The 25,285-nt window shown below is 37.7% G+C and overlaps 1 protein-coding gene and 1 non-coding gene across 4 annotated transcripts in view; both read left to right on the forward strand.

Annotated features, from left to right (window-relative positions):
* Nucleotides 1–1,857: 1,857 nt before the first annotated feature.
* Nucleotides 1,858–1,988, forward strand: LOC122349830. The gene has a single exon (XR_006251523.1).
* Nucleotides 1,989–3,402: 1,414 nt separating this feature from the next.
* dennd4c (DENN/MADD domain containing 4C) overlaps nt 3,403–25,285 on the forward strand; it is a 49,068-nt gene continuing 27,185 nt past the window's right edge. For all 3 annotated transcript variants that reach the window (XM_043243595.1, XM_043243598.1, XM_043243597.1), the window contains exons 1-2: nt 3,403–3,612; nt 24,796–25,106. In XM_043243595.1, coding sequence (XP_043099530.1) covers nt 24,808–25,106 — 299 coding nt within the window. In that variant the 5' untranslated portion in view covers nt 3,403–3,612; nt 24,796–24,807. The remainder of the gene's footprint in view (nt 3,613–24,795; nt 25,107–25,285) is intronic.

A 25,285-nucleotide genomic window follows, 5' to 3' on the forward strand; every position in this document is an offset into this window, starting at 1 on the left:
TTTGTTATATATATATATTTTTCCCTCCCTCCTCCTAGGCGGAAACTAATCAAAGAGAATGCATCAGAGCTGAAGGTCTCCATTAGGAGGCTGGAGGAGGACTGGGAGAACAAGTGGGCAGAATGCTTGAAAAAACATCTCTGATCACTTCTCTTAAAGAGGATCCTGTAAGTGAAGTCATAACAGCTTTTGTTTGGTTTTATAAGGACAGTTCAGCCACTGTTGTTCCAGGCCAGTATGCATTTTTCTCTTTTGCTAAAATGAACATTGGAATAGTAATTTTTTTTGAAGAATGTGGGTAACTAGACATTTGTCACTGGCCCTCGTAATGTGAAAAAAGTACTGTGGAAGTCAATGGCTGATGTCAGCTGAAATTCATACAGGTTTGGAACAACATTCAGGTTGAGTAAGGAAGGCAGTGTTCTTCTATTTAGGTGAGCTATATAAAGTTGTGATTCTATGCAATGAGTTATTTAGCTATTGAAGTTATTTATGTCACACGTTACACATCTCGTTTGATGCAAGTGTTATTCTGTTTTAGTTTGTATGACTGATTTGCTATCTGTAACCTTCAACAGGTTCTTGACTTCGTCTCCCCAATGGCTCCTCTCTCTTTTGAGCCAGCTTCTAAGGCTAGCTTTGAGGCTAGTATCATCTTACAATATCCATATAGACTAGATGGTAAGTTAGCAGCTCGGATGGTTGAATTTATGTAAATTTTTTTTTCTTCTGTAGATATGGTGTAACCTCTGTACTGTCTCTCTTTCTCTCACTTAAGAACTGCCATCACAAAGAAAACTGGAGAAAATGGAGGCAGAAATCCATTTGGAACCAGAAGTCCACATGGAGCCAGAAATGAAAATGTAAAGCACAAATGAAGTGTTTCTAAATGGAGAAAGCCTGAGAAGATAACATTTGTTCCATGTTCATGTAACTTTTTTTTTTTTTTCCTCCAACAGCATTTCTGAGGAAGATGACCATAAAGGGGTCTTGCTGTTCTCTGACAGCTGCTTTTCTCCAAAACCAGTGACTTGTGATGCACCACCATGTGAAACTCCTTTGACCTACCCAATTAAAATGAAGTCTGTGACTCAGACACCCAGTCCAATACAGGTAGTTTTGTATTGCTAAACTTCATACTTTCCTGTTTGTACCTCCCCTTCTTTCTATATTAGACACATCCCTGCTTGCTGTTCATCTCTAGCAACATGGGTTATCGCGCAAATCTAGTTATGCTACATATAGTTAAGTGTATGGATAGGTAATCCAATAATCTCAGGGTTTTTTTTCCAGAAAGCAACTTATTCATGGTAGGTTGTTTTATCATTAGTTTACTTCAAAGATGTCAGTGTATACATGCCCTATTGAAGGGGCTTGCATCATAGTTAAGAGTGATGTGCCCTAGGAATGTAAATAAATACTTTAGAATGAGTTGCTTCTTAGCCTCTGTTTCCATGGTGACTCATAGATCCAGTGCCCTATTGAAAATGTTTTCACTGTGAACATACCCTGAGCTATACAAGGTTACTCCTTGTTGCCTTTAGAGGTTAGTGATGGTAAGTTAACTCTGCTCTTTGAAATAACCCCTGAAGGTCATGCAAATAATGGGAGGTATCCTCAAATTATACCTTATCTGAAAATAGTATAGAAGATGAGGGCAAGTTTGTAAACTGGTCATTATATAATATTACACAAACCCTTTTATACACAGGCTTCCTACAGGAGAAATCTGCATTCTAAGATGAAGACTCGGTCTTAAAGAACAAGGCTGAAATTCTAGATTTGGAGTGTGACAACTTGGCAAGTCAAGTATGTGAATTTTTGCATCCTTATCATTTGATTTTGTATAATTTGCTCTGGGAAACCGATACATGGGTAGTCCTGAGCAGTGCTCTACCCATCACAAGATTTCCCTACATCAAACCTGCTCTCTGATGACCGGTGCATAATTGAGAGAAATCGCCACGGACAGATACGAGCAGACAACTCTCGGTTTAAGGTTATACAAATGCATGTGCAATGTGAAAGGTTTAATTTGTGGGTTTTTGTTTTTAAGTTTGCTGAGGCTGTGATTTTGAGTCCAGTCAATGGAAGGAGTGACGTGGACCTAGGGCAGTTATTAAATGTCATATCAGATCCCTTTTCAGCAAGGGAAACAGCTGTGCCGCACCCCTGAGAGTCTGAGTATGTCTTTTTGATGACGTCTACACTAGTGTTTGAGTTCTAAATGTTGTTTGTGAAACTCGGGTGTATTTAAAATCATTTAATTCTCCTCTAGTCAAAGATGTGAGAAGTTCATGGAGAAAAGCTGTGGAGGAAGGCATGGCTGAGAAGAAACAAGCTACTTGGAATCCACAAGACAGCCTCTCTTGGCTTAAGACGCCCATGGCTGAGGTGACTGGCCCTTGCACCAGACCAAGTCCAGAACCGTCCCTATTATCTTCTGTTACTTTTGCCCATTGCACTCCTCCTGTCCAGCAGGGGTCATCCCTCAACTCAACTGTGCCATGGGACTCCTCACAACTGGAGGCTCTTAACAGCCAAAGGTCAAGTGATGTTATTAACTTCAGCATTGCTCAAGAAGAGCTCCCAGACCTCTTTGAGGATGACTTGTCATTTAATAGTGATTGCTCAGCAGAGGTGCGTAGTAACAAGGGAGCGAGAGGAAGAACTTATCCGGTCTCCTGTTGAATCTGATTCTCTTGATGGAAAAACTGCTCAGGTGTGCAATGAGGCCTCTTTAGATAAATCTCCTTTCTACGACTGTAATATTGAGAAGACCCTGTACATTCGAGGAAGAGCCCAGGCCAGTGGACTGATGAGAGGCTTTTTCTCTTGATTTGGACAAGCTCAGAGTTTTTCCCTCTCGTCCTGCAGGGAACCTCACCCTGCCCAGTTTTAGTGAATGTGACGCTAGATGAATACTAGCATCTTCATGTTCTTTTATACATGCTAATGATTCAAAATGTCCGCCACGAATTTTGACTTGCGGCTTGATGCGCTTTTGATCAGTCTAATTAACGAAGTTAACATTTTTAACATTTGTCTTACGACTTCAGTATGTACAAACTAATTAAGGATAAATATCGAACAAAAATATTGTTTGCGTTCATGTTTTGTAATAAAATATTTTATTTGCAAGAATTTGTGTTTCTTCTGACTTCGCTTCTGTGTACATTTTGCATATGTCGATCAAAAACTCACAAACGTTGATACGCTGAGGAAAAAGTATAATCGTATGTGTTGTGGGTTGAACAGAGTGGGGAAAAAACTATCCCAGCCACCTGTTAAGCACGGTGCGCGCTGGTCTGTGGATACGGGGCGTTGTGATGTGAAGAGGAAATGTGAAACAGCGAGTCATTTATGGGCGGGTCCATCCGCCTCAGCAGTCAGTCCGAGAAACCCGAGAGCGCACCAAAGTAACAAAACACAAACATGGCGCCTACGTACCGCCGTACAGACTAGCGCTGGGCAGAAACAAAGTTTCCAGGAATAAACCCAACGCGCTCGCGTCGCGTGGACGTTTATTTTCGCTCGAGACCGAGTGGACGGCTTGGAAGTTGCAGTTGGCCTACATGTCAACGCGTTTTCTTGGAGTGCTTTGAACAGCTGGTATGTATTGCTGCGTTTGAAGTTGTTTTAATGCAGTCAGACGCCTCGAGCTTGTTACGTTATCCCGGGCTTGTCGTCTCGTAATGTGATATTTTCTCGCTGGTTCTCCGTAGCGCTTATTTGTTTCACGAGCCGCTCGACGTTTGTTGTTAAAACGTGAATTGCGCTTAGCTTTCTGTTGCCTCGGAAAGTAAGTGTGCTGCGGTCGAGCTGTGTGTGAAGTTGCTCGCGAAGATGCAACAGATGCAACGAAGCTCGTCACAGGCCACGTTTGGAGGGTTACTGGCTGTATGTCAGATATAGAGTGCTGTGTACCTAGACAACACTAAGGGCTAAAAGTACTCGCACGTGATGGTTTAACAGGTTGTTCGCTATTTGAAATCTAAGCGTGTAGGTGATATAGGGTGTGTCTGCGTGCAGGTAAACCTCACTAATAAGGGAACCGCCTGTTTGAAGTTACTCAATGACTGAGAAGTTACTGTTCACCTATATATGTGTGTTTATGGAGAGAGTGGAAAAGCGCCAACTCGGTCGTATTAAAATGTTCAAACATTTATAATGTGGGATACATTTATCTGGGGCATTGTTAACCCTTTCGGTGTTAGCTTTGTCTTGGTCAGGGGGTGATTTTTGAGTGCTATGTTTGTTGGTATTGGTTTATAGGTCCTCGTGGTTTGCCGCTCTGTAGCAGAATGCCTGTCTATAATTATACGTAAATACATTGGTAAAGCTAATGTAACATGTCAAAACAGGTAAAAATGTTTATTAGATATATTTACAGAAATTCTAGTGTCAAAACACGTTATATTTGTATGCCATGCAGGTGTTTTATGTCAAGCAGTGGTATCAAAAAATAATATATATATATATATATATATATATATATATATAAACAACATTAAACTGTTTATGAACTAAACATGCTGTACACAAATGGTAACCAGTTATAAAATATATGCATATATATGTATTTGAAATTTTTAATTTAATGTATTTTTTTGGAAAAGAAGTAGGCCTACATGTCCGTTATTTGCTAACAGACTGAGAGAAAGAGACATGCTTTTATAAGACGCTTGTGAAGGCCAGATGGTTTACATTTAGGTGACTGATCAATACGTGTAGTGACCTTGATCTTGTCTAGATTTTACCTTGTGTCTGTGCATTATACTGAATTCTGATCACTAGGTTGAAGGTTTTGTGTGCATCTCTATTTTTGCGTGCATGCGCGCACTGACCTTGTGCCTCATTGCATTTTACTCTGCTGCACTTCAAGGTTGCGTCAGGTGACTGTGCAATCATAAAAGGAGCTGTCCTCAGGAGTGTCAAAGGTAACCGTGAGGCATTATGGGTATGACAAAGGCAGGCCATGTGGCAAGAGGGCAGGGCTGCTCAAGTGAAAGGGAAACCCAAAACCACATGGTTATACTTTTGGTGTGCTCACTCTCCTCTAGTTTAAAAATATTTAGCCTTTGTTGTGTTGGAGATGTGGAATCAATAGTCATGTGGCTGTTATTTTATTATTATTAACTTAAAATAATGTGTCATTTCTTGTGTTATAATATTAATGCTTGGTTGTGGTTGGTCTGTATCTGGTCTGGATCATATTTCACTCAAAACTTCCTCCAATATTGTAAGAAAGCTGAAATAGGATAATAAAAAGCCTGCAGTGTAGTTATGTTTGTGACACTGTTGCCATGACAGTAGGGCTGGGCGATAATTCGATAACGATAATTTTCACGATATAAATTTTCTCGATAACACGATAATGACAGTTCGATAAGCGCTCGATAATGTTTACGCACTATACGCAACGCTGCGCACGCATTTTGCAGCCTGCGCTTCTGGATGCCACACGCAGTGTTAGTACTATACAGCCATACACAGTGTCAGTTGCACGTGTTGGAGGAGTAAGAAAAATGAGCGACAGTGAAGAAAATGCACCGTCCACGACTAGCTCGCAGGTCACAGACTTAGTTGACAAGAAAGGTCACTCAACTTCAGTAGTCTGGAGCTATTTTGGTTTTTGCAATCCGACACAAAACAGAGCGACGTGCACTGCAAACTGTGCAGACGACTCGTGCCATCAAAAACAGGCAACACCACAAACCTCTTTCATCATTTAAAACAACGTCACCCTTCAGAATACGAAGATGCAAAGAAATTACAGACCCAAACAAGTGTTGGTAAACGTCGTGGACCATCTACAAGCATCAGCGCAACTACCCAGCAGAGTCTCATGTCGTCATTTTCAAAGCCGTGCCTTATGAGAAAAAAAAAAAAGACATGGAGACATCACAAAAGCAGTTGCATATTGCATTGCAAAAGACATGCTTCCCATTAGTCTTGTCGAAAATGAAGGATTTAAGAATCTTATCCACGTTCTTGACCCCAGATACGAACTACCGGCCGAAAAACATTTCGCAGACAGCGCTTCCACGGCTATATACTGAGTGTAGGGAGACGGTAGAGCGGCATCTGCAAAATATACAATTCTTCGCTACTACTGCCCGGATATATGGTCCAGTCGCACATCGGAGCCTTATCTGAGCCTTACAGTTCATTTTATAGACGAAGACTGGAATCTTCAGAGCAAATGCCTTCAAACAGCTTATTGTCCTGAAGATCATACAGAGTGAAGTTATTGCCTGGCTGAATGACTGAAGCACTCACCTCCTGGGGGCTGAGTGAAACCAGACAAGTATGTATCACAACTGATAGTGGTGCAAACATGGTAAAAGCTGCATCGCTCAATAAATGGACACGACTTCAGTGTTTTGGACATCGACTACACTTGGCTATTGGTAAGCATTAGTCTCCGTATTCCATCTAATAACAAAAAGTTATAGAAATAATAATAATGATGATGAATTTTAAATCAATATTGTATTTAGGGTTGCAACAACGAATCGATTAAATCGATTAAAATTGATTACTAAAAGTAGTAACTTTTGGGAGTAACGTTAACTTATGAATTTACGTGCTGAATCTTGGCGCTATGTGTTAAAATTTTGAATTAAAACGGAAAAATAAAATAAAAGGGATACATCTGTCATACAGCGTTATTGTGGCTGCGTGTGTCACGTGACAAACATGACGTAGCTATGCCATGGAAACATTAAAGGTGAACGTTCTAAAATTACGGTCGCCTAAAAAAATTCACTCTACACTGCAAAAAAGCTTTTACTTAGTAATTTTTGTCTCGTTTCCAGTCCAAATATATTAAAAAAATCTTAAATCAAGATTACTAGACAAGAAAAAATGGCATGAGAAAATTAAGAGATGCTTAAAACTTCTGTTTGAGATGCTTTAAATTCTTTTTTGGAGTGCACTTTCTAAAGATTTTAGTTCTGTTTGAATAAAAATTAATGCTTTAATTGTTTTTTTTGTTTTTATCCAATTGATCGATTAACCAAAAATAATCGACTGACTAATCGATTATTAGAATAATTGTTAGTTGCAGCCCCAGTTGTATTATTGATGTGTTCTTAAATGTTAATGATTACAAGAAAGAAGCCATATTTAAAACTGAAATGCATAATTTAGCCTAAATATTTAATGTGAGTAGTAGTAGTAATGATGCTGATATAAAAGCTAATTTATATAGTGCTGATGGCCTTGTGCTGCTCAATTGTTGCTACAGTATATTATATATATTTTTCTTTACATATTGTGGATACATTTGAAAAATATTGTGTTGAAAAAGACAAAGTAAGTATCTATTTCATTCCTTCCTCAGAGAAAGCGGGAAGGACAAGAGGGTGGAACGAGCTGTCGGGCTGTGTAAAAGTAGTGGCTGCCTTCTCTTTCTCTTGAAAAAGAAAAGAGACCTTTGTGACTGCTCAGGAAGAACTTAAACTGCCCAGACACAAGATGGTGACAGAATCACCTACCAGGTGGGGCTCACGTCAAAAGATGGTGGCCAGGGTGATTGAACAGCACAAGGCTATCAGTCAGGTACTCACTGCTGACAAGAAAACCAGACACTTGGTGCCTACCTGGCAGGACATTGACGCTTTGGAGTCAATAAATGAGGGCTTGAAACCACTTCTTGAGTTCACAGATTCACTGTCTGGTGAATCTTATGTGAGTGTGTCCTACCTTAAGCTGTGCTGCACCTCTTCAAAACAGAGGTCCTGAAACATTCTGATGATGACACACAGCTCACAAAGGACATAAAGACAGTAGTCATAGACTATCTCAGTGAGAAGTATGATGAGGAGATAACAGATGAACTGCTTGATATGGCATCCTTGGTTGATCCGCGCTTCAAGACTCAATATATCAGGCCAGAGAAAATTGAGGGAATCAAACAAAGAGCAGTTTCTGAGATTCTGAATATGGAAGGAGACCAAGGTCCATCCACTTCACAGGCTTCATACAGAACAGAAGAAATGGAGGCAGAGGGGGAGCTGCTGCAGCTGTTCCTGCCAAGAAGCAGAGGAAGTCACTTGGCAGTTTTTAAGAGGCCATCCCCAGCAACACAGGACTCACTGACATGCAGGTAGTGGAGATGGAGCTGGAGCACTACCTCATGGCTCCAGATGCAGACAGTGAAACAGAACCCTGGATTGGTGGAAGATGTATGACAAAAAATTTCCAAAAAGTAAGCCAACTAGCAAGGCGTTACTTGTGTATCCCTGCTACCAGCTCCCCTTCCGAGAGGCTTTTAGTACTGGAGGAAACATTGTGACCTGTCATAGAGCAGCTTTAAAACCTGAGACTGTAGACAGACTTGTCTTTCTTGCACGTAACTTGTAGGAAATGTCTTTGGCTGTTGAAAACTTGAGCAGTAAATGCTGAAAAATGGTTAAGATTGTTCTTTTGTTTATTATTTTTTTATTTATATTGTCAGACAGCTCAAACATTTTACAAAATGTGTTAAATCAGCTGCACAAAAGGGATTGGCATGCTGAAAAGATTTGTCTATTCTCATTTTTGTTGGAAGATAAATATACTTAATCACTTTAACTCTACATTTACAGTCAGAGCCATGTTACAAATGTTGTATAATTTTACAGTTCTTATTTTTTTATAAAAACGTTTTATATATTCTATTAATATTAATAATATTATTCTATTGATGTTGATGTAACTAGTAATATTCAAATCTGTATCTACCTCAATTGATCATTGTTTGAAAATTATTTGTCATGTTCTGACAATAAACTATAAATAATAATTAATTGTCTGGTTTTCTTTTATTCAGGAGAAAAAAAACCTGCCTTTAAAATCGCTTAGATATAAAGATTTGACATTTATCGTGATAATTATCGATATCGATTGATAATGAAAAAATTCGTGATATTTTTTTTTGCCATATCGCCCAGCCCTACATGACAGTTTATTACAATTATCTTTTCTGTAAAACAAATGGTCCTGTTTTAACATGGCCTACATACAGAGGGTTTTGAAAGTCATGCTCAACATTTTTCCACGTAGTATTAAAACCAACAAAATTCCAAAATTCATTCAGCTGACAAATAGGGATGAGCGATATGGTTACGATATAAAATATATCACAGATATAAAAATCTATCACAGTAATTTCAGGTATTTTTGGCAATAATATTACCAATGACGGTAATTATATATATATATATATATATATATATATATATATATATATATATATATATATATATATATATATACACACACATTTTTTTTTATTATTATTATTATATAAATAAATTATTTTCTTCTGTAATAGCAGATAATTTTCCAAGTCATGTTCCAGCAAACAACAATTACACAATAATAATTAAAAGTTTAAAATATATACACAGATTCTGTATTTATACTCTCAATTTAACTTAAAATAAATAAGTTAGGAAAACAATTTTGGGGCATTTGAGACCCTCTTCTTGAATCAAGAATGCATTTCTTTTTTTACTGTACAAAAGACAATTCTTTGAAAACACTGATAAATATTACAGATCCCAATTTAAACACTACGTGTGACTGTTATAGTAAATGTATTGTAATTATTATTATCGTCATACATTTCTTATTTTATTTTAAAACTGTATAAAAATGTTACCTAGCGGCTGGCGAAGTAACATTCTTTTAGTGCAGCTTTGGACTTTGAACCCTGTCTAACAAGCTCGTGCAGCGCCGCTGTGATAGACTACATCATAGAGGGCTACATGCAGCTCTTGCGTTTATTAGAAAACATAGCGGTCTGCAGTTTAATTGCTAATTGTTTTAGGCCATTTCGCTAATACGGTCATCAACCAGCATGAAAAAGCTGTGACAGGCATGTAAAAGTTTGAACACATGTGGAAGAACAGAGCTTAAATGTGACTTTCTTCTCATATGTTCATCTATATTATTATCAAAAGTACCTCTAAATAAATACAACAAAACATTTTCTATGACCTCTCATGAAATATGACAGTTTATGAGATTAATAGTACACTTTTATTCAAAACTCACTTTAAACTACGACACTTTTAGGGGTGTCCTGACTAAGAATTGTTATAGTCGAATCAGAATTTTCCAGTCTTGCTAATATTCGACTGATCAATCAATCAATCTCATATTTGGGGCCAGGGGCAAAAAATATAGCTGCCAAGATCCTCTGTCGGTCACAGATTATGGAAAGTGAAACCTAAAGGGGTGGTTGGATTCATTCAGGCACGTTGAAATATTTATTTGAAGCTTCTTTCTTTTCAGATTCATATTTACAGCATTATTTTAATAGGCTGTAAGTTAATTTGCAGAGGTAGTTCTAAGTGAAATCAGATATTGAGCACTCCCATATAGCCAAAACGGCATGATCATAACGACCGAATCAGGCTCGTCCTATCGAAGAATATCAGGTCACCCCTAATATATATACATAATATACACACAGACAAAATATATGACAAGAATAAATTTGTGAATTATTCAGCAGCAAAATTGTTCATAATCGTGAGTGTACAATAATTTTAGAAAAAGAATTTACATGTGAAAATACTTTTGTTTTAAATGTTTGGGGCAGGTTTTATATAAGACAGCAACATATATAGATACAGAACTTCTATTGAGTTGTAGGTGCGTGTTAAATCTTAAACTCTGTGTTTCTAGTGTCCTGCGTCGGCTGGTAAATGTCCAAACGTCTTCCTGTTCCTGAGTTTTGTGTGTGAATCGCTGGGTAACTCGCCATACTAAATATAATCATGATACATGCCTCACGATAACAATTATACTATGATAGTTATTATAATCAGTATATTGCAAGACGATTACAATGATACATTATGATCTGTTTAACAGTGAAAACAAAGATGCGAAAATGTGCACGTTTTCTCAATTCAGTTCAAACTGATAGAAAACAGCCTAAAAAGGTGATCTGTAAATCAATTAAAAAAATTTAAGTAAATGTAGCATTTTATTCTTGGGGTATACTTTTCTCTGTGTGAAAACCAACACATTTAATTATATAGCCTGGTACTTTTTAAAATTGACCTGAGTCAAGTCCCTTTTATTTATATATAGTTTTTAACAATACAGATTGTGTCAAAGCACTTAATAGTATCAAATGTGTCAGTAATGTCAAATGAAAAGAATAAAGTTATTTTACTTTAACTTTTCAGTTAAAGGCGTTTCACCATTGAATGCAAAGAGATCGTTGTCCAGCTCAGTTGAGTTTATGTAGTATCTGTGCAATCAAATCGACAATAATCACTGGAAACCAGGTTTCCCCAGATTAGCAAACCAGAGATGACAGCAGCAAAGGAACCAAATCTCTGTTGGTGATAGAATGGAGAAAGAAACCTGGGGAGAGGGCAAGTTCTCCTCTGGCCAGACCAAACCAGCAATTCCAAGCACAGTAAAGTCAGATTGTGTAAAGGATTCACTGGTAAAGGAGTGCTTTCTCAACCTTGTTTCTTATCATAAAAACGGTGCCCTGCACATGAATGCAGGGAGGAATTAACCATTTACGTTGCTTCTTTTGCACGCTGGCTTTGCTACAACACCACTGCTTCAGATCAAACATTTCATCACCTTTTCACAGCGATCGGTTATCATTGGCTGTTTTTTTGGCTCCGTATTTGCATAAAGTCAAGGAATGGCCAAACTTTTTGCCACTCTCAAAGCTTTCTCTGCGCCACTTCCTATCCCATAATGCACCACTCAAGAATTTAAGCTCAACATCTGTAGGAACTGATTGAAAACTCTCACTCTGTTGCGCTCGCTACGTTTCAATGGAAATGTTTAATCACTCATAGTGAGGGAAATCATTCAGTCCTAGCAGAAAGGTTACTCACGGGCCGAATACAAGCTCTGCAATAACTACGTGATCGACACTGATAGCTGTTTCAAGACACTTTTGTTTTTCATACATAGACGTGAACTAATACACTGGCAGTAAATCAGTTTATCCTGCAGGTCCTTGTGCTTCCCCGTCTTATTGTATTAATTAAAAATATAAATATCTGGCCTCAGATACAGATTCCTGTGTCGCATAAAGTAGGACAATATCTATCACCAAATCGATATATTGTCCCACTCCTAGAGCAAGACAGACTGTGAATAATCTTTCATTATTAAAATCTGTTCTAATAAGAATAGCTCCAACTGACACATTGTTTATGTGCATTCGTGCATGAAATGATGAAGTCACAGCATGCAGGCGTTCCAGCTGAAGATTTAAAGGGACACACCGAGCCGACGGTCAGGTCTAGTTTGTTGGGTGTGCGTTCCCCTCGGGGCTCTTGTCAGGCTCACGTCGTCGGGAGTTTGCCCAGTTCAACATTAGGACCGTCGGGAAGGTGACAACTCTGATCGGATGCCTAGTTTTGCGAATGAGTCAGAAGTTAGTCCTACCAAAACTTAAAATTAGTCTTTTACTCACGTTCAAAGCATCCTGGATGCATGTGACTTTCTTCTTTTAGACAGATCCAATCAGAGTTACATTAAAAATTGTCCAGACCCCTCCAAGCCTTTCTGTTGAAATAAGTCGGTGTTTGTTGTCCGTGGCACAGCTCCGGGGGAGTCATTAAAACCCCCCGTAAGTGAATCCATGGATTTTTGTAGGATAAATATCCATGTTTCAAACGTAAAATACACTGTTTTTCCCCTCACTTCTGCTGACTCTGGCAAGAAGAACGTTGCATATGTTATCTTTCAAAACTGCACGGATTTGCTAAAGGGGGCATTATTCAAATTGTATCATTTTTTCTTCACTTCAAATCTCAGCACTGTGTAGTATTCACAGCTTTAGGTAAGATGGGGAACGTATGAGTGGGGTTGTAGTTATGTTTTTAAAAATAATGCAAAAGGAACTATAGTTTAATTTTCAAGTTCATTACTCTGTGTGAGTGTTTTCTCTTTGTTTTGTTGTGTTTAAAGGAGGTTGGTGAATGTCTGACCACTCGCTGTGTGTGACAAGTACATCCTGTATTTTTCATGTCTGAGCTAGGTTGGCCAAATGGAAACCATTACTCATGGAAAAAGAAAGAGAGAAAGAAAGAAGAATAAAAAAAAAGTGTCTACATTTTGCTAAAACTACGTGGCAAAATGGTTTATGGTCTTATAAAACTAAACTGAACTTTTGGGCTATAATTTTAAAAGGTATGGCACAAAAACAAAACTGCTCATCAACCCCCAAAAAACCATATCCATAAAGAAGCAAGGTTGTGCAAGAATCATTTTTTGGGGTCTCTTTAGCTCAAACTGGGTCAAAGCAGAAAAATGACCAGTTCTGTCCTGATTCCATCGAGGGTTCTTCTGCTTTTGCCGAAGCTGCAGTGAAAGGGTTAGACACACATGCGCACTAATATTAAGATACTCCACAGCATTCCGTGCATGTTTATGTATGGGCTTTTTCAGTTACATGGACAAAACAAGCTCACGCTTACTGCCGTACAATCACAAAACGAAGACCACGGAAAAAGTCATGTCCGTAGGCAGAAGGAGGATTTGACCACATGTGCATCTACACTACAACAGAAATCCAATCAGATGCATTTTTGACCACCTCTAGATGTGTTCAAGCTCTAAAGGTTCTACAGATATTACATCTGCTTGTACTTACTTTTTTGTGTAATCAGAAAACAATACTTCTGATTCAGCTTGTCAATGCTTAAATACCATCTGATAAGCACACGTTCTTGTACGTTTTAAAAGTTGTGGCCGCTTGAACCACATCCGCATCTACACTACGAGTGTAATCTGGTCAAATGCATTCTCGAATACTTCTGGAAATGGAGCTCAAAACATTTTTGGACCCTGTTGATACCAAGTCTCTCCTGTGCGGAAATAAAGCTCAATTAAATAAGTTGGTTATTTTCAATAAAAACATATATGTTAGAATGAAATAAACAATAATGGAGGTTTTTGACAGTACTTTAAAAGCTTATATTAGCACGTATTAGATTGTAATCAGAAGTTCTTTCAAACACTTGATGGTGGTTAAAAATAACTGTAAATAAACTATATATCAATTCCAACAGAAAGATGACAATTTCTGAAAATCTTTCAGAGTTTATGATTTGTTTCAAAAAAATTAAACACATTCTACATGTCATGTTTGTAGTTTTTTTTTTCCCATGTAAGCTATAGCTTATGACCTTTAAGTCAAAACATACTCATTATTTTATGATTTCAATTACTAAATGTTAAATGTAATTTATTAGGGCATTAGGACCTGTCGAGGGGTCTGTTTTCACAGATTCAGTGACCCAATCTAATCATCTTTCAGACATAACTTTGTTTCAATGATGAGCCATAGGGCTGGGTATCATTCCAAAAGTTTTATATCAATACTGGTTCCTAAACGATACCTTTTTCGACGCCCATTTTATGAAATCGGTTTCTACACTATCTCAAAAAAATTTTCAGCTTGTTGACATTTATACGCACTCAACGCCTCATCGTCTGAGACACTGCACAATGGAAGAATATATACAATGATAATATACAAAGAAAAACTGATTCTGATCATTTGTATAGAGTTTAGGTGCACTGAGACACATCCACCTAACACTAGATAGCACCATAATAGGAGAATTTATGTTTTGAATCATAACCTTGTGGTCCAAAATATAATACAGATTCTAGATTTATAACTTTTGTCTGTTTTTGTTGGCTTTGATTAGATTAATCTTAGTAGATTCTGTGTCCGATGTTGACAACAATATATATGTTTACATGGACACTTTTTGTATTTTTGGAATTCGTTCTGATTCCAACGAATCAGAACATAGTTATTACGTGAATTTCGTCTTTTGATATGCGTACTCTGCATGATTTTCCTCACTTCCGATTAGACCAGAAGCATCTCATTTAAAAATGTTTTTCCTATTTAAAACTGTTCTGTACTTACAGTGTGTATTAATCCTGACAGAAAACGAGTGGCGGTTTTCTAGGCTGACATGACTAGGAACTATACTCTCATTCCAGCATAATTATCAAGGACCCTTGCTGCTGTACCATAGCCGCAGTAGGCAGAGTGATATCACATTTCAACATGGCACTAAAGCGCTCTCGTACGTTCGAACCATTAGCAGTTTACAAATATCGTAAAGCTTTTGTAATATATGAATATATTTCTAATTCTCATAGGGCACTAAATTATTGCAGAACTTTTCTAAACGTCTCATTGTCTTGTGATTTTGTTTTCTGTTCCAACAAGTTTATTCAAACCCTCATTACTGCTGTTGATGGTTGTAGTGCTGCTGCATTGTGTGTTGTTTTTCGGTGCCATTCCTCTCAGGCCTAGCCTTTCTGAATCGAGCCGTTTCATTCTGGGGCCTATTCTCGGCCCGGGCAAGTGAAAGGCTGTGCATGACACAAAGCTACCAGGTTTCTGTCCAGCCCTCTGCCTCCGTCCTGCAGCAGAAAGCACTCGCTCCTTTTGTTCTAGGAGGAGTTTCTGTGGGGATGATCACAAGGATCTGTAACAGGGTACACGGTATGGAATATTTAGATTAGACAAAAACATTTCCATTCACTGCAGCTCTCCGATATTATTCTTGCTTGCTTTCATACATGCGACAGAAGTTTTATTTCTTCTGTCTTTAATGAAAACATTCTGTACATGCCTTTTAAGATTGGTGTTGAGGCTTTTGAGAGAAAGCTAGGTTTAGAGGTGGAGCTAGACAAACAAAAGTATGACTGACTGAAATGGTGAAGCAGTGCTGATATTGAAATTAATAAAAGGTATTTATAACTTAGTAGATGTGGAAACAATATGGCAGAAAAGGCTTTAGATTTTCCATCTGCCAATGCAAACAACCCAGCAAGAAAAAAAAAAAAGCCATGTAGCTAAATTTGGGGACGTGTGTATGTCTATTCAAATATTATCAAGTCATGTGTTCTTCGGTTCACAGAAGTTGAAAAAATAACACAGAGTAAGTGCGCTTGTTTGTTTGCTTGTTTATATTTACACATAACTCTTTGCTATATAGAAGAAGTCCTGCCTTTGTCTGGAGGTCTGGTGTGCGTATTCTAATGTGGCCAGTACTGGCAAAATAAGATTCAATAAGCCAGTTTCTCATTTTTCTGAAGGTTCCAAAGAAAATCACCTCCTGTTAGTACTAGTGTCCCTTAGGACTCATTACTTGGTCCCTTGCTTCTCAGCATCTATATTTTGTCCTCTTTGTCAGTTGTCAGTACCTCTCGAACATAACCACAATTTTTATTCTGACAGTATGCAGATGTACAATCAAATCTCAAATCTGGGCCAGGATATTTCCCATGTGTCACACTGTCTTTGTGAGATGAAGTTGTCTTTGTTTTATCTTTGAATAGTTAGCTCTGACCTATGCTGTCTTTCTTTGTTGCTGAAAGTTGAATTATTCCTTTGACCTTTTTTAGATTTTTGTAACACCTTATTGGAGTCTCAAAGTCTTGTATTACCAAACTTCAATATTTCCGTTTACATTATAATTCAGCAGCTGGAATTCTGTGAAGGGGCAGGGTTGTTGATCATATTACTCCTGTTTTGGAATATTACTCCAGGTTAGATTCTGCATTGATTGTGAAGTTCTCAAGTTAACATAAAAGGCACTGCATTTTCTGGCTTATCAGTACTTGGCTGAACTTGTAATTCCCTATACTTACTCTATTTTTGGGCTAACCTATTGAATGGTGATTGGGCTAGCCATTAGTATTAGCACAGAATGGTATCTTAATCTTAAAATTATTAGTAGTTTATACTTCTTATACTAGTAAATATAATAGTTTCATGTTGGCTTCGGTTCACTCCACTCATTTTCTATAGGGTTCCTGACAGAGGACTGGGACGTCCATGGCAGAAGCTTCATTTTGTGCCCAGTGACAAATCTTTTGTGATTTTGATTTTGATTTGGATTGTTGTTTTATCCGACCATAGAAGCAAGCACCATTTAAAGATTTAATCGTCTCTGGAAAATGATGCAAAAGAAGCATTTTTCTTGAAACCCTCTGAAAACATGTGGTGATGTAGGGGCTATTTGATTTATTTTTTTTTTTTTAGCTATTCTGACCACAAGACTCAATGAATCTCTTCAATTCTACAGCTGTGGTCCTTGGAGAGTCTTTGGCCACTCAGTCTCTTCACAATTAGAACAATACAAACACACGTCCTCTTCCATGCAGATCTGTAACATTTTAGTTGATTGAACTCTTCTAGCCACTTTCTATTTCATAAAGCTCCAAAATGATGTTCTGCACATCCGAACTGTACTCTTTGGTTTTACTGTTTGCGATGGTTGATTTAAGGGAACATAGCCTAAAGGGAATGTGTTGCTCATATTTCTAATCCTGTGAAACAGGAAGTCATGACTGGACAATTTAATGCTCCTAGTCACGCTGGCGTGCTAAAAAATTATAAATAGTTGAAAGACGGGATGCCATCATTTTGGTGTCCACATCAGATTACATTTCCAAAAGTTATTTTAAATGCACAAAAACTTACCCAATCTCATGAATGTGCTTTACAATGGCACAATATTATGTTTATACATGTTTATTTCATGCTATTTACATGTGGAAACTTAACATTGGTTACATGGTTATATGATATTGGTAATTGATATCAATTAGTAGGTTTAGAGGTGTGGGGTAGGTCCATATTAAATGCAGGGCCACAATACTTGTGTCATATGGATGCAAAAACCTGCTCATTCAGGGCAATGCAAATTCTCTCTTACACCACGGTCTTATACATTACAACCAATTAATGTAATATGCAATTGTAACATCTTATTGATATTACAGAAAAAATAGGATTTTTTCACATTGACAGATGTAAATATAACTGTTAGCTTCTACACAAATAAAATACACACTTCCCACTTGCCTAATACGATCATATGCAACCATATGTAAGCGCCCTCTGCGCTGTGGATAAATATGCTTTGTGAAAACACAGGTTTACTTCCGTTTCAGTATACTATTCTCAGTAAAGTGTAATTCAAGAAGTGCTGGATGTTTATCTGCTTACACCCAGGGCGTCCAAGACATGGGTGCCTTTGTTTCTTCAGTAGAACACAGACAAAGATTTTATCTGTCGTATAACGCAAGTCAATGGGCACACAATCTTGAAGATTTAAAAAAAAAAACTTAAAAATGAAACTCTGCAGCTTGTGATGATGCATTGATGTCATAAGAAACAAAACAATCGATTTGTGCGAGAAACTGAACAGGATTTATATGAAGTTTTACCTCTGATACGCCACAATTGCATTTAATATGCTTTGCAACAGCAGTTTTGTGAACACCCAGCCCTATCAGTAATGACCTTCTGTTACTGTCTTCTGACCACTGCTAAGTCAGCAGTCCTCTCCATTAGTATGGTTTCAAAGAACAAGAGGTACCTGCAATTTATACCGTAGGGATGGAGATTTAACAGAACTCAAGAGTAAATATTCTAATATTTCACTTTCAAGAGCTGTAAACTCAATCATCAAAATGTAAAAAACTTTTGAGGTCTTTTACTGTACAGGTAATACATCTAGAATGTAATGTAAACTTTTTTAAATAGTTTGTTTACTTTTTCTAACTTTTCACAATGCTATATATGTACCTGTGTAAATATATAAGGTATGTAATTTTATAATGCTCACTTTTTATTAGACAGAGGATGTAGGCTTCAGGGAGAAGCAGAAAAAGAAGATAAAACATTGTAGCTCAGTGCACGGAAAGGTTGGAGCTGTTGCTGTGGTAACGGTAAAGGGCCAAACTATTGTGTCAGATTGAATTGGGGATAAGGATGCTGAGTGCTTCAGGGTGAATTATTTTGACACGTTTCATCTCTGTTTGTATGCATTAACATTTTGCACTAAGAAAATAACTAAACATGGTCCATCATTAGACATTGGCTGGTAAACTCACCAGTGATTGAGCTAGCGGTGTTAATGCAGCAGGGATACATTTAGGTTCATATATATCGGGACACTGACACAACTTTCATAAGTTTACTTTGTATGCCACCAGAACAGAATAATAAAAAAAAAAACAATCAAGATGAAATTGAAGTGAAGACTTCAAAGGGCTGAACAGAAAAAACAGGAGTTAGGAATTACAACCAGTTTATACACAGTCCTCATTTTCAGGGGCTCAGATGTAATGAATAATGGCCCTGGATTGTCTCCCAAAGAAGCCCACCACAACTACAGACAGGTGCTACTATCTAACAGTATTACAGCAAGCCTGTCACATTTATGGCAAATGGCATCACAAAACCCATGCTGACAGAAACAATAGAAACCATCACAGAAATTCTAATGATTTTTAATACTAATACCATTAATTACATATAGACATTACAGATCATCAACTTTGAACCATTAAAACCATTACGTAATGATTAAATAGAAGTGAGTTTGGCACATGATTTACTATCTACTCCACTGGTCTTATTGAACAATCACCTTTTGTAGTAACCTTACTAGATTCTGCCACGAAGATACATCTTTCTTTTCATCAAGCTGAATGCAGATTATGTGAACTGATAGTCATCACTTTTCTACTGCACTGTGTTAGGTTACTATGGTCCATATAAACCAGCAGATGTGCTCCAGTAAAAGAGGTCTAGTGACGCCCTGGCTGAGGCTTTTTCACAATGGAGGCAATGTGACACTTCAGGCTCTGAGAGATTGTGTCCAGGAACCTGAGTGACTACTGCAGGCACTGTGCTGTTTATGACGCTGAGTTGGGCGAGAGCGGGTTCCTCCTGAAGTCCACTATAATCTCTACACTTTTGAGCGTGTTCAGCTCCAGGTTGTTGTGACTGCACGGACAGCCAGCTGCTCATGATTTTTGTCCAGATGTTGGAGGATGTACTGCAATCCCATGTTGACTGCATCATCCACAGACCTGTTTGCTCTGTAAGCAAACTGCGGGGGGTCCAGCAAGGGACCAGTAATGTCTTTCAGGCCCAACACAAGCCTCTCAAATGACTTTATCTCCACAGACATTAAAACAACAGTTCTGTAGTCCTTCTGGCTTTTTATCTTTCTTGTCTTTACTTATTCAAGCCTGCAGTAGAACTTGCTCTGAGCTTCAGCCAGCTATTGATTGGGCTGATAATGAGTTTTAAGCATAGTCTTATTCATATAAACTTGGCAAATACAGGTACAAGTTAGGGTTGGGCAGTATGATATAGATTTTGATATGTATTGTTTTGTGCACTTGAAAAATGCATTTAACAGAGACATCAGTAGCAGTATTGCATTTTTGTATAAATACTGGCCATTGTTAATAATAGGCTACTTAGTAAAAAGATGCCATTGAACACATGTAATTTACCATCTTTAAATTGCTTCTGCATTAATTTGGAGGTACAATTAATTACAGTTAACTACAGAAAAAATCTGTGAATAGTTTTTTTTCTTATTTTAATAAATTCACAGACAGCACTAGTGTTAACCTTTTCATGGATGTTGGTGTTGATAATATTAGTTAATTTCTAATTTTACAGGCCTACAAAAGAGATAAAAATGTCATTGAAATTTCAATTTGATTATCCGTCCTTTAAATGAAACTAATTTAATCGCCCTGTGTTAAAGAGTTAATTGCAAAAAGCCTTTCAAAACCCAGGGTATTACCTAATTTTATAGGATTTATTTGTATTCTTGAGTTGTCTGCTTGCCGCAGTGTGATTGATAAGTTGTTGGAGCAGAGACTTACTTCTTTTGACTGAATTGAACAGTCAAATAAACAAGTAATGTAATGCTTTAATAAAGATTCATGTATAATTCATACAGTGAAGACTATCAAAGCGATTACTTTTTTTTTTTTAACAATTCATTATTCGTTTTCTTACTTCAATGCTATTTTTAAATCTATTCTACATAAAAATGTTTGTATTTGTATTGTGTCATAGATTATTATTGTGAATTAAAGACTGTATTTGTAGTCATATAATGTATAGTCCTGACCCTGTTTTTACTTCTTAATGGGGCTTCTTTCATCAGCTTTCACAAATTGTGTAAGCGTTTGGGGACACTGGTGTTTGTGAATACTTGGATGTCCTGTTATCAACTTAGCTGAGAACCTTGTCATGGTGCCAGCTTTTCTTATGTCCTTTGGAGAGCTGCTGAGGAGATGTTCTAATGAGCTTTTCTTGAGACACAGACAGCTGTCAGGTGTCTCTACACATGGAGGTTTTCTGGTATTTGAAAAGGAACTTGACATTGGAGGTCATGGAGGAGGACTATGGGCAGGCAGAGGAATACAGGGAAAAAATGTAGGTGGGAAGAGCCAAGGTGGAGATGGAAGATGCAGCAGTATGGACCAGAGCTATGATATGATGGTCTAAGTTATCCTTTGTGACAAACGAAGGTCTGGAAGGTCACAGTGCTTTGTGGAGCTTAGTGAGGTGAAGGCTTGGGCTTGGCAAACTGGGGTGGAAATAATGGGCATGAGGACCATGACAGAACCGGAGGGAAAGCAAAGCCAGAAGGTTGCAGGTTCATGGGACAATGTCGCAGGTCTATTATGGCTCATCCTACTGAAATGTCCCTTGCCCTGTATCTTACTCCCTCATTGCCTGCAGGTCTTCGCCAATGTCAATTTTGGTGTCCGAAACCATAATGAACATTCTTGAGTGCACTCATTCAATCCCACAATGCACTACAAAAATGACAGTACAACCGATGTACACTCATTAGCTAGAGATTTTAATTTACTGCTTCAGAATGAGTGGACTATTGTAGGGAATAGGGGGCAATTTCAGGTACAGCCACTTTTTGGAAATTTTATGTCTTAACTTACATAACTACAGCATTGCATACTTTTTTCATTTGCACATGCTATGAGTAAAGTATAACGGCTGACAGGACAGGAAAATAAATTTTGTCTCGTATATGGCCTGACAACCACTCATCTGTCCACAGTTCACCGTCGTTCCACTGAAGCTCCCTCATCACCTGTGCCTTTTCCATGTTCATTTGACTGGTGTCTGGTGCTGAGGCAAAGTTTAAGTGCATGTCTGAAAAATATATTTAAAAAATATTTGTATGCGCTGAACTGAAAATTATATTGCATACGTTAATGCCTTAAACTTACAATTGAAAGCGAGTATACATTGAGAAACAAAGAAAAGTGGATGCATTTATCCTGAGGCAATTGAAAGAGGTCTAAGCATTAGCATTATGAACATCTATGATGAACATCTATTGGCATTAGAGCACAGACAAACTTTAATTTAGAGACCCAGTACTGCATTTCAGCTTGTAGTTTTGTACTTTAATGTCCAACTCGCTGCCGTTCCAGAGTTCAAAGGATAAATGTCCCATAGAAAAGTTCATCCTGCGGTCACACTATTTATCACAAAATTATATTTTTGAGAGTCATCCCTCCTGGAGCAAAGTTCACAGTTTTTACTACAGCAACATAGGAACTTTATAATTTAGTTCTGTAGTTGTGTCCAGAAGCAATGCATTTAACCTCATGGTCAAGGCAGGCTAAACCTGGAATTAGTGCTCAGTAAGCTACTGCTACATGGCACTTAACCAAGTAACATCTTATTAGTAAGATGACCTTAAGTTGCACTCAGGTTTGGTAAAATACTGATTGGTCGCTAATTAACTATTAGTTCCTCACGTGCCAAGCTAACCATATTTGTCATAAAATATATTTGGGTCTTTCATAAGCATTGCTAGAACTGAAATTTAATTGTGTACAAATGTGTGAAGCACAGCAGGTTTGTAGTGTATTCTTGATTGCTGCTACCATATACATAATAACCTCAACAGCAAAAATAGGGTTTTTTCACATTGGGGTAACAGTAAGTGTATACTTATACATTTTAATTCAAAACTGTTTGTTCATTTAAGACATGAACGTAAAAATCACAAAAAGATATGAAAGAGAGCTCAATTTAGTGTTCAAGAGCAATCTGAGAGGCTTAAAATAAATTCTAAATTCAATTCAGTTAATTTATTGAATTCATTTGGCATGTTTGTGTGCTGTAATAAGCAGAGTGTATGCAAATCGTGGACCCACTTACAGGTTCATATTAATAACGTACTCTTTAAATAACAACAACATACTGTGCCATTGACTTTAGACCAGGCTTTAGTTGGTCAGTGGCACAGTCTACTTCAGTTCCTCAAAATAGCAACGCCCTAACGATGCACCTGAACACATCTTGTTTTCAGACCAGCACATTTAGAGCGCACAAATGGGCGCAAATGTATTCGCTAATTTAAACAAGGTGGCACAGGACATGAAAACTAGAACTGCATCACACTGAAACTAGCAAAAATAACTGGCCACGTTGCGGCAACTATATTATAGCCCGTAGTGTTCAAATTAGGACGTGGGAGATTTTCTGTTTTAAAAGAGGTCTCTTCTGCTCTGCAAGTCTTCACATGTGGCATGTGCGTTGCCGTGGACTCAAAGGAGAAAAAAAAAATCCATTCATATATAGAATCAAACTTCTGATTTTATTTATGATGTAGCCAGTTTTAGAGAAAATGCGATCTGATAGAGTTGAGGTGGCCTGAATGCAAAGGAGGTGTTTGACTGCAAATATGAGTTTAGGATAGCGGTCACTGCTCACCACAGCTCAGGACTTCTCCAGAGGTCATGACCTACATGACGTTAACTCATGGGAGATTCATATTCAAACATGACTGAGAACAGTTTCGTGGTCTAATAAATATTCATTTAGATTTTATACACGAGTGCTTGCATGTCAAAACAATCATTTATCCCAATTCAGACTTTAGAGTTAAAATAGAGTTCATTCCAAGTAAGTTTACTCGTGTCCAATTGTGAAATAATAATTGCACACTTCCTGACATAGTAAAGCACTTTGTTGGAAATAACAACCACCTCACAAATGTTTGAATTCTTCAGAAGGTAATTTGAGGACAGTGTTCTTAGAGGCATACACCTTTTGGAACGTCAGAATATTTCAATTGGTTTCAATAAAAGCTAGCTTTGAACTAACTAGGAAGTACACAATTCTGTCTACCCTGTTTACAGAAGCATCATATGCTGGTTAGGTAGGTTTTGAAGCTGGATTAAGCCAAGCATCTCATATAATTTTGGTCGCGTGATGATGTACTGCTGTGTTACAATAAAAGTAGATACATTATTTTTTTCTTTAATCCTATGCTGTAGTATACAGAAATTGGTATGAAAAGTTGTGAAATTCAATGTCATATAAAATGTTGCCGCATTCCAACTATATTTACAACAATAATATACTTGTTATATAGATAATTAATTATTATGAATTTTTTGTCAAGTAATCACAATTTCTAATATAAATATTACCAAATGTTAGATTTATTCACACTGATCATGTGTTAATAAATAACTATTAAGACTAAAGATTGATCCAAATGCTCCAAGATGTCTGTGATGAACCACTCGATGAAGGACTGTAAGCAGAACATATCTCTGTAGGTTTCAGTGTTTTAATGTCTTTGGTGGCAGTGTTACAAAATCTAAATGTTCAGCTCTCAGTGGTCCCCATCCTGCACCATTCAGCCAGGATGCTGTAATCAGCTACAGTTTTGGCTATTTGGTTTATTGGTGTCTGCTCAGCTTAGAATCTGTTGTGTATTTTTCTTGATCGTTGACGAACTTTGGTATGACAGTGCATGCTATAATTTTTTTCTGAAATTATATATAATCATATATAAATTCTACATTTAGTGAATGTTTGTAATTAGGTGAATGGCGTAAAAGCGTACAAATATGGTCTGAATCCTATGAACACATAAAAATCAACAGTTTCTTCTCTCTAAACAGGTCTGTCCAGCCATGATTGAGGATAAGGGTCACCGTGTCACAGATTACTTCGTCGTGGCTGGCCTGACAGACAAATCCACACCACTAGAGCAGGATCTGTCTGAAGCCAAGTCCAGTGGGCCCAAGGCACCCATCACAGACCTTGCCGTCATCAACAAGTCTGCAGGAGAAACTGTGCCTGAAGGTTTCACATGCATTGAGAGTACCTACAGTGGCCAGCCGGCCAATCTCAACCATGGCAGCCTCAAGAGCCCGGAACTCTTCCTGTGTTACAAAAGGGCTCGTGGGAAGCCTCCACTCATTGACATCGGGTACGTTTGAATGGGTGTTCCTCTGTTTAGCTGTGCTCTTGAATTATGGCAAACAGAAGTCTGTTTTAAAGTTACTTCAGGTCATAGCCTTACTTTAAAATTAAGATTGATTCCTATTGATGAACATTTTGCTTCTAGCTGGAGGTGTTGAGTTTGTATTAACTAAGGATGTGTGCGTC

Source organism: Puntigrus tetrazona, chromosome 7 (genome assembly GCF_018831695.1).
Source record: "Puntigrus tetrazona isolate hp1 chromosome 7, ASM1883169v1, whole genome shotgun sequence".
In the NCBI taxonomy this organism is placed as follows: Eukaryota; Metazoa; Chordata; class Actinopteri; order Cypriniformes; family Cyprinidae; genus Puntigrus; species Puntigrus tetrazona.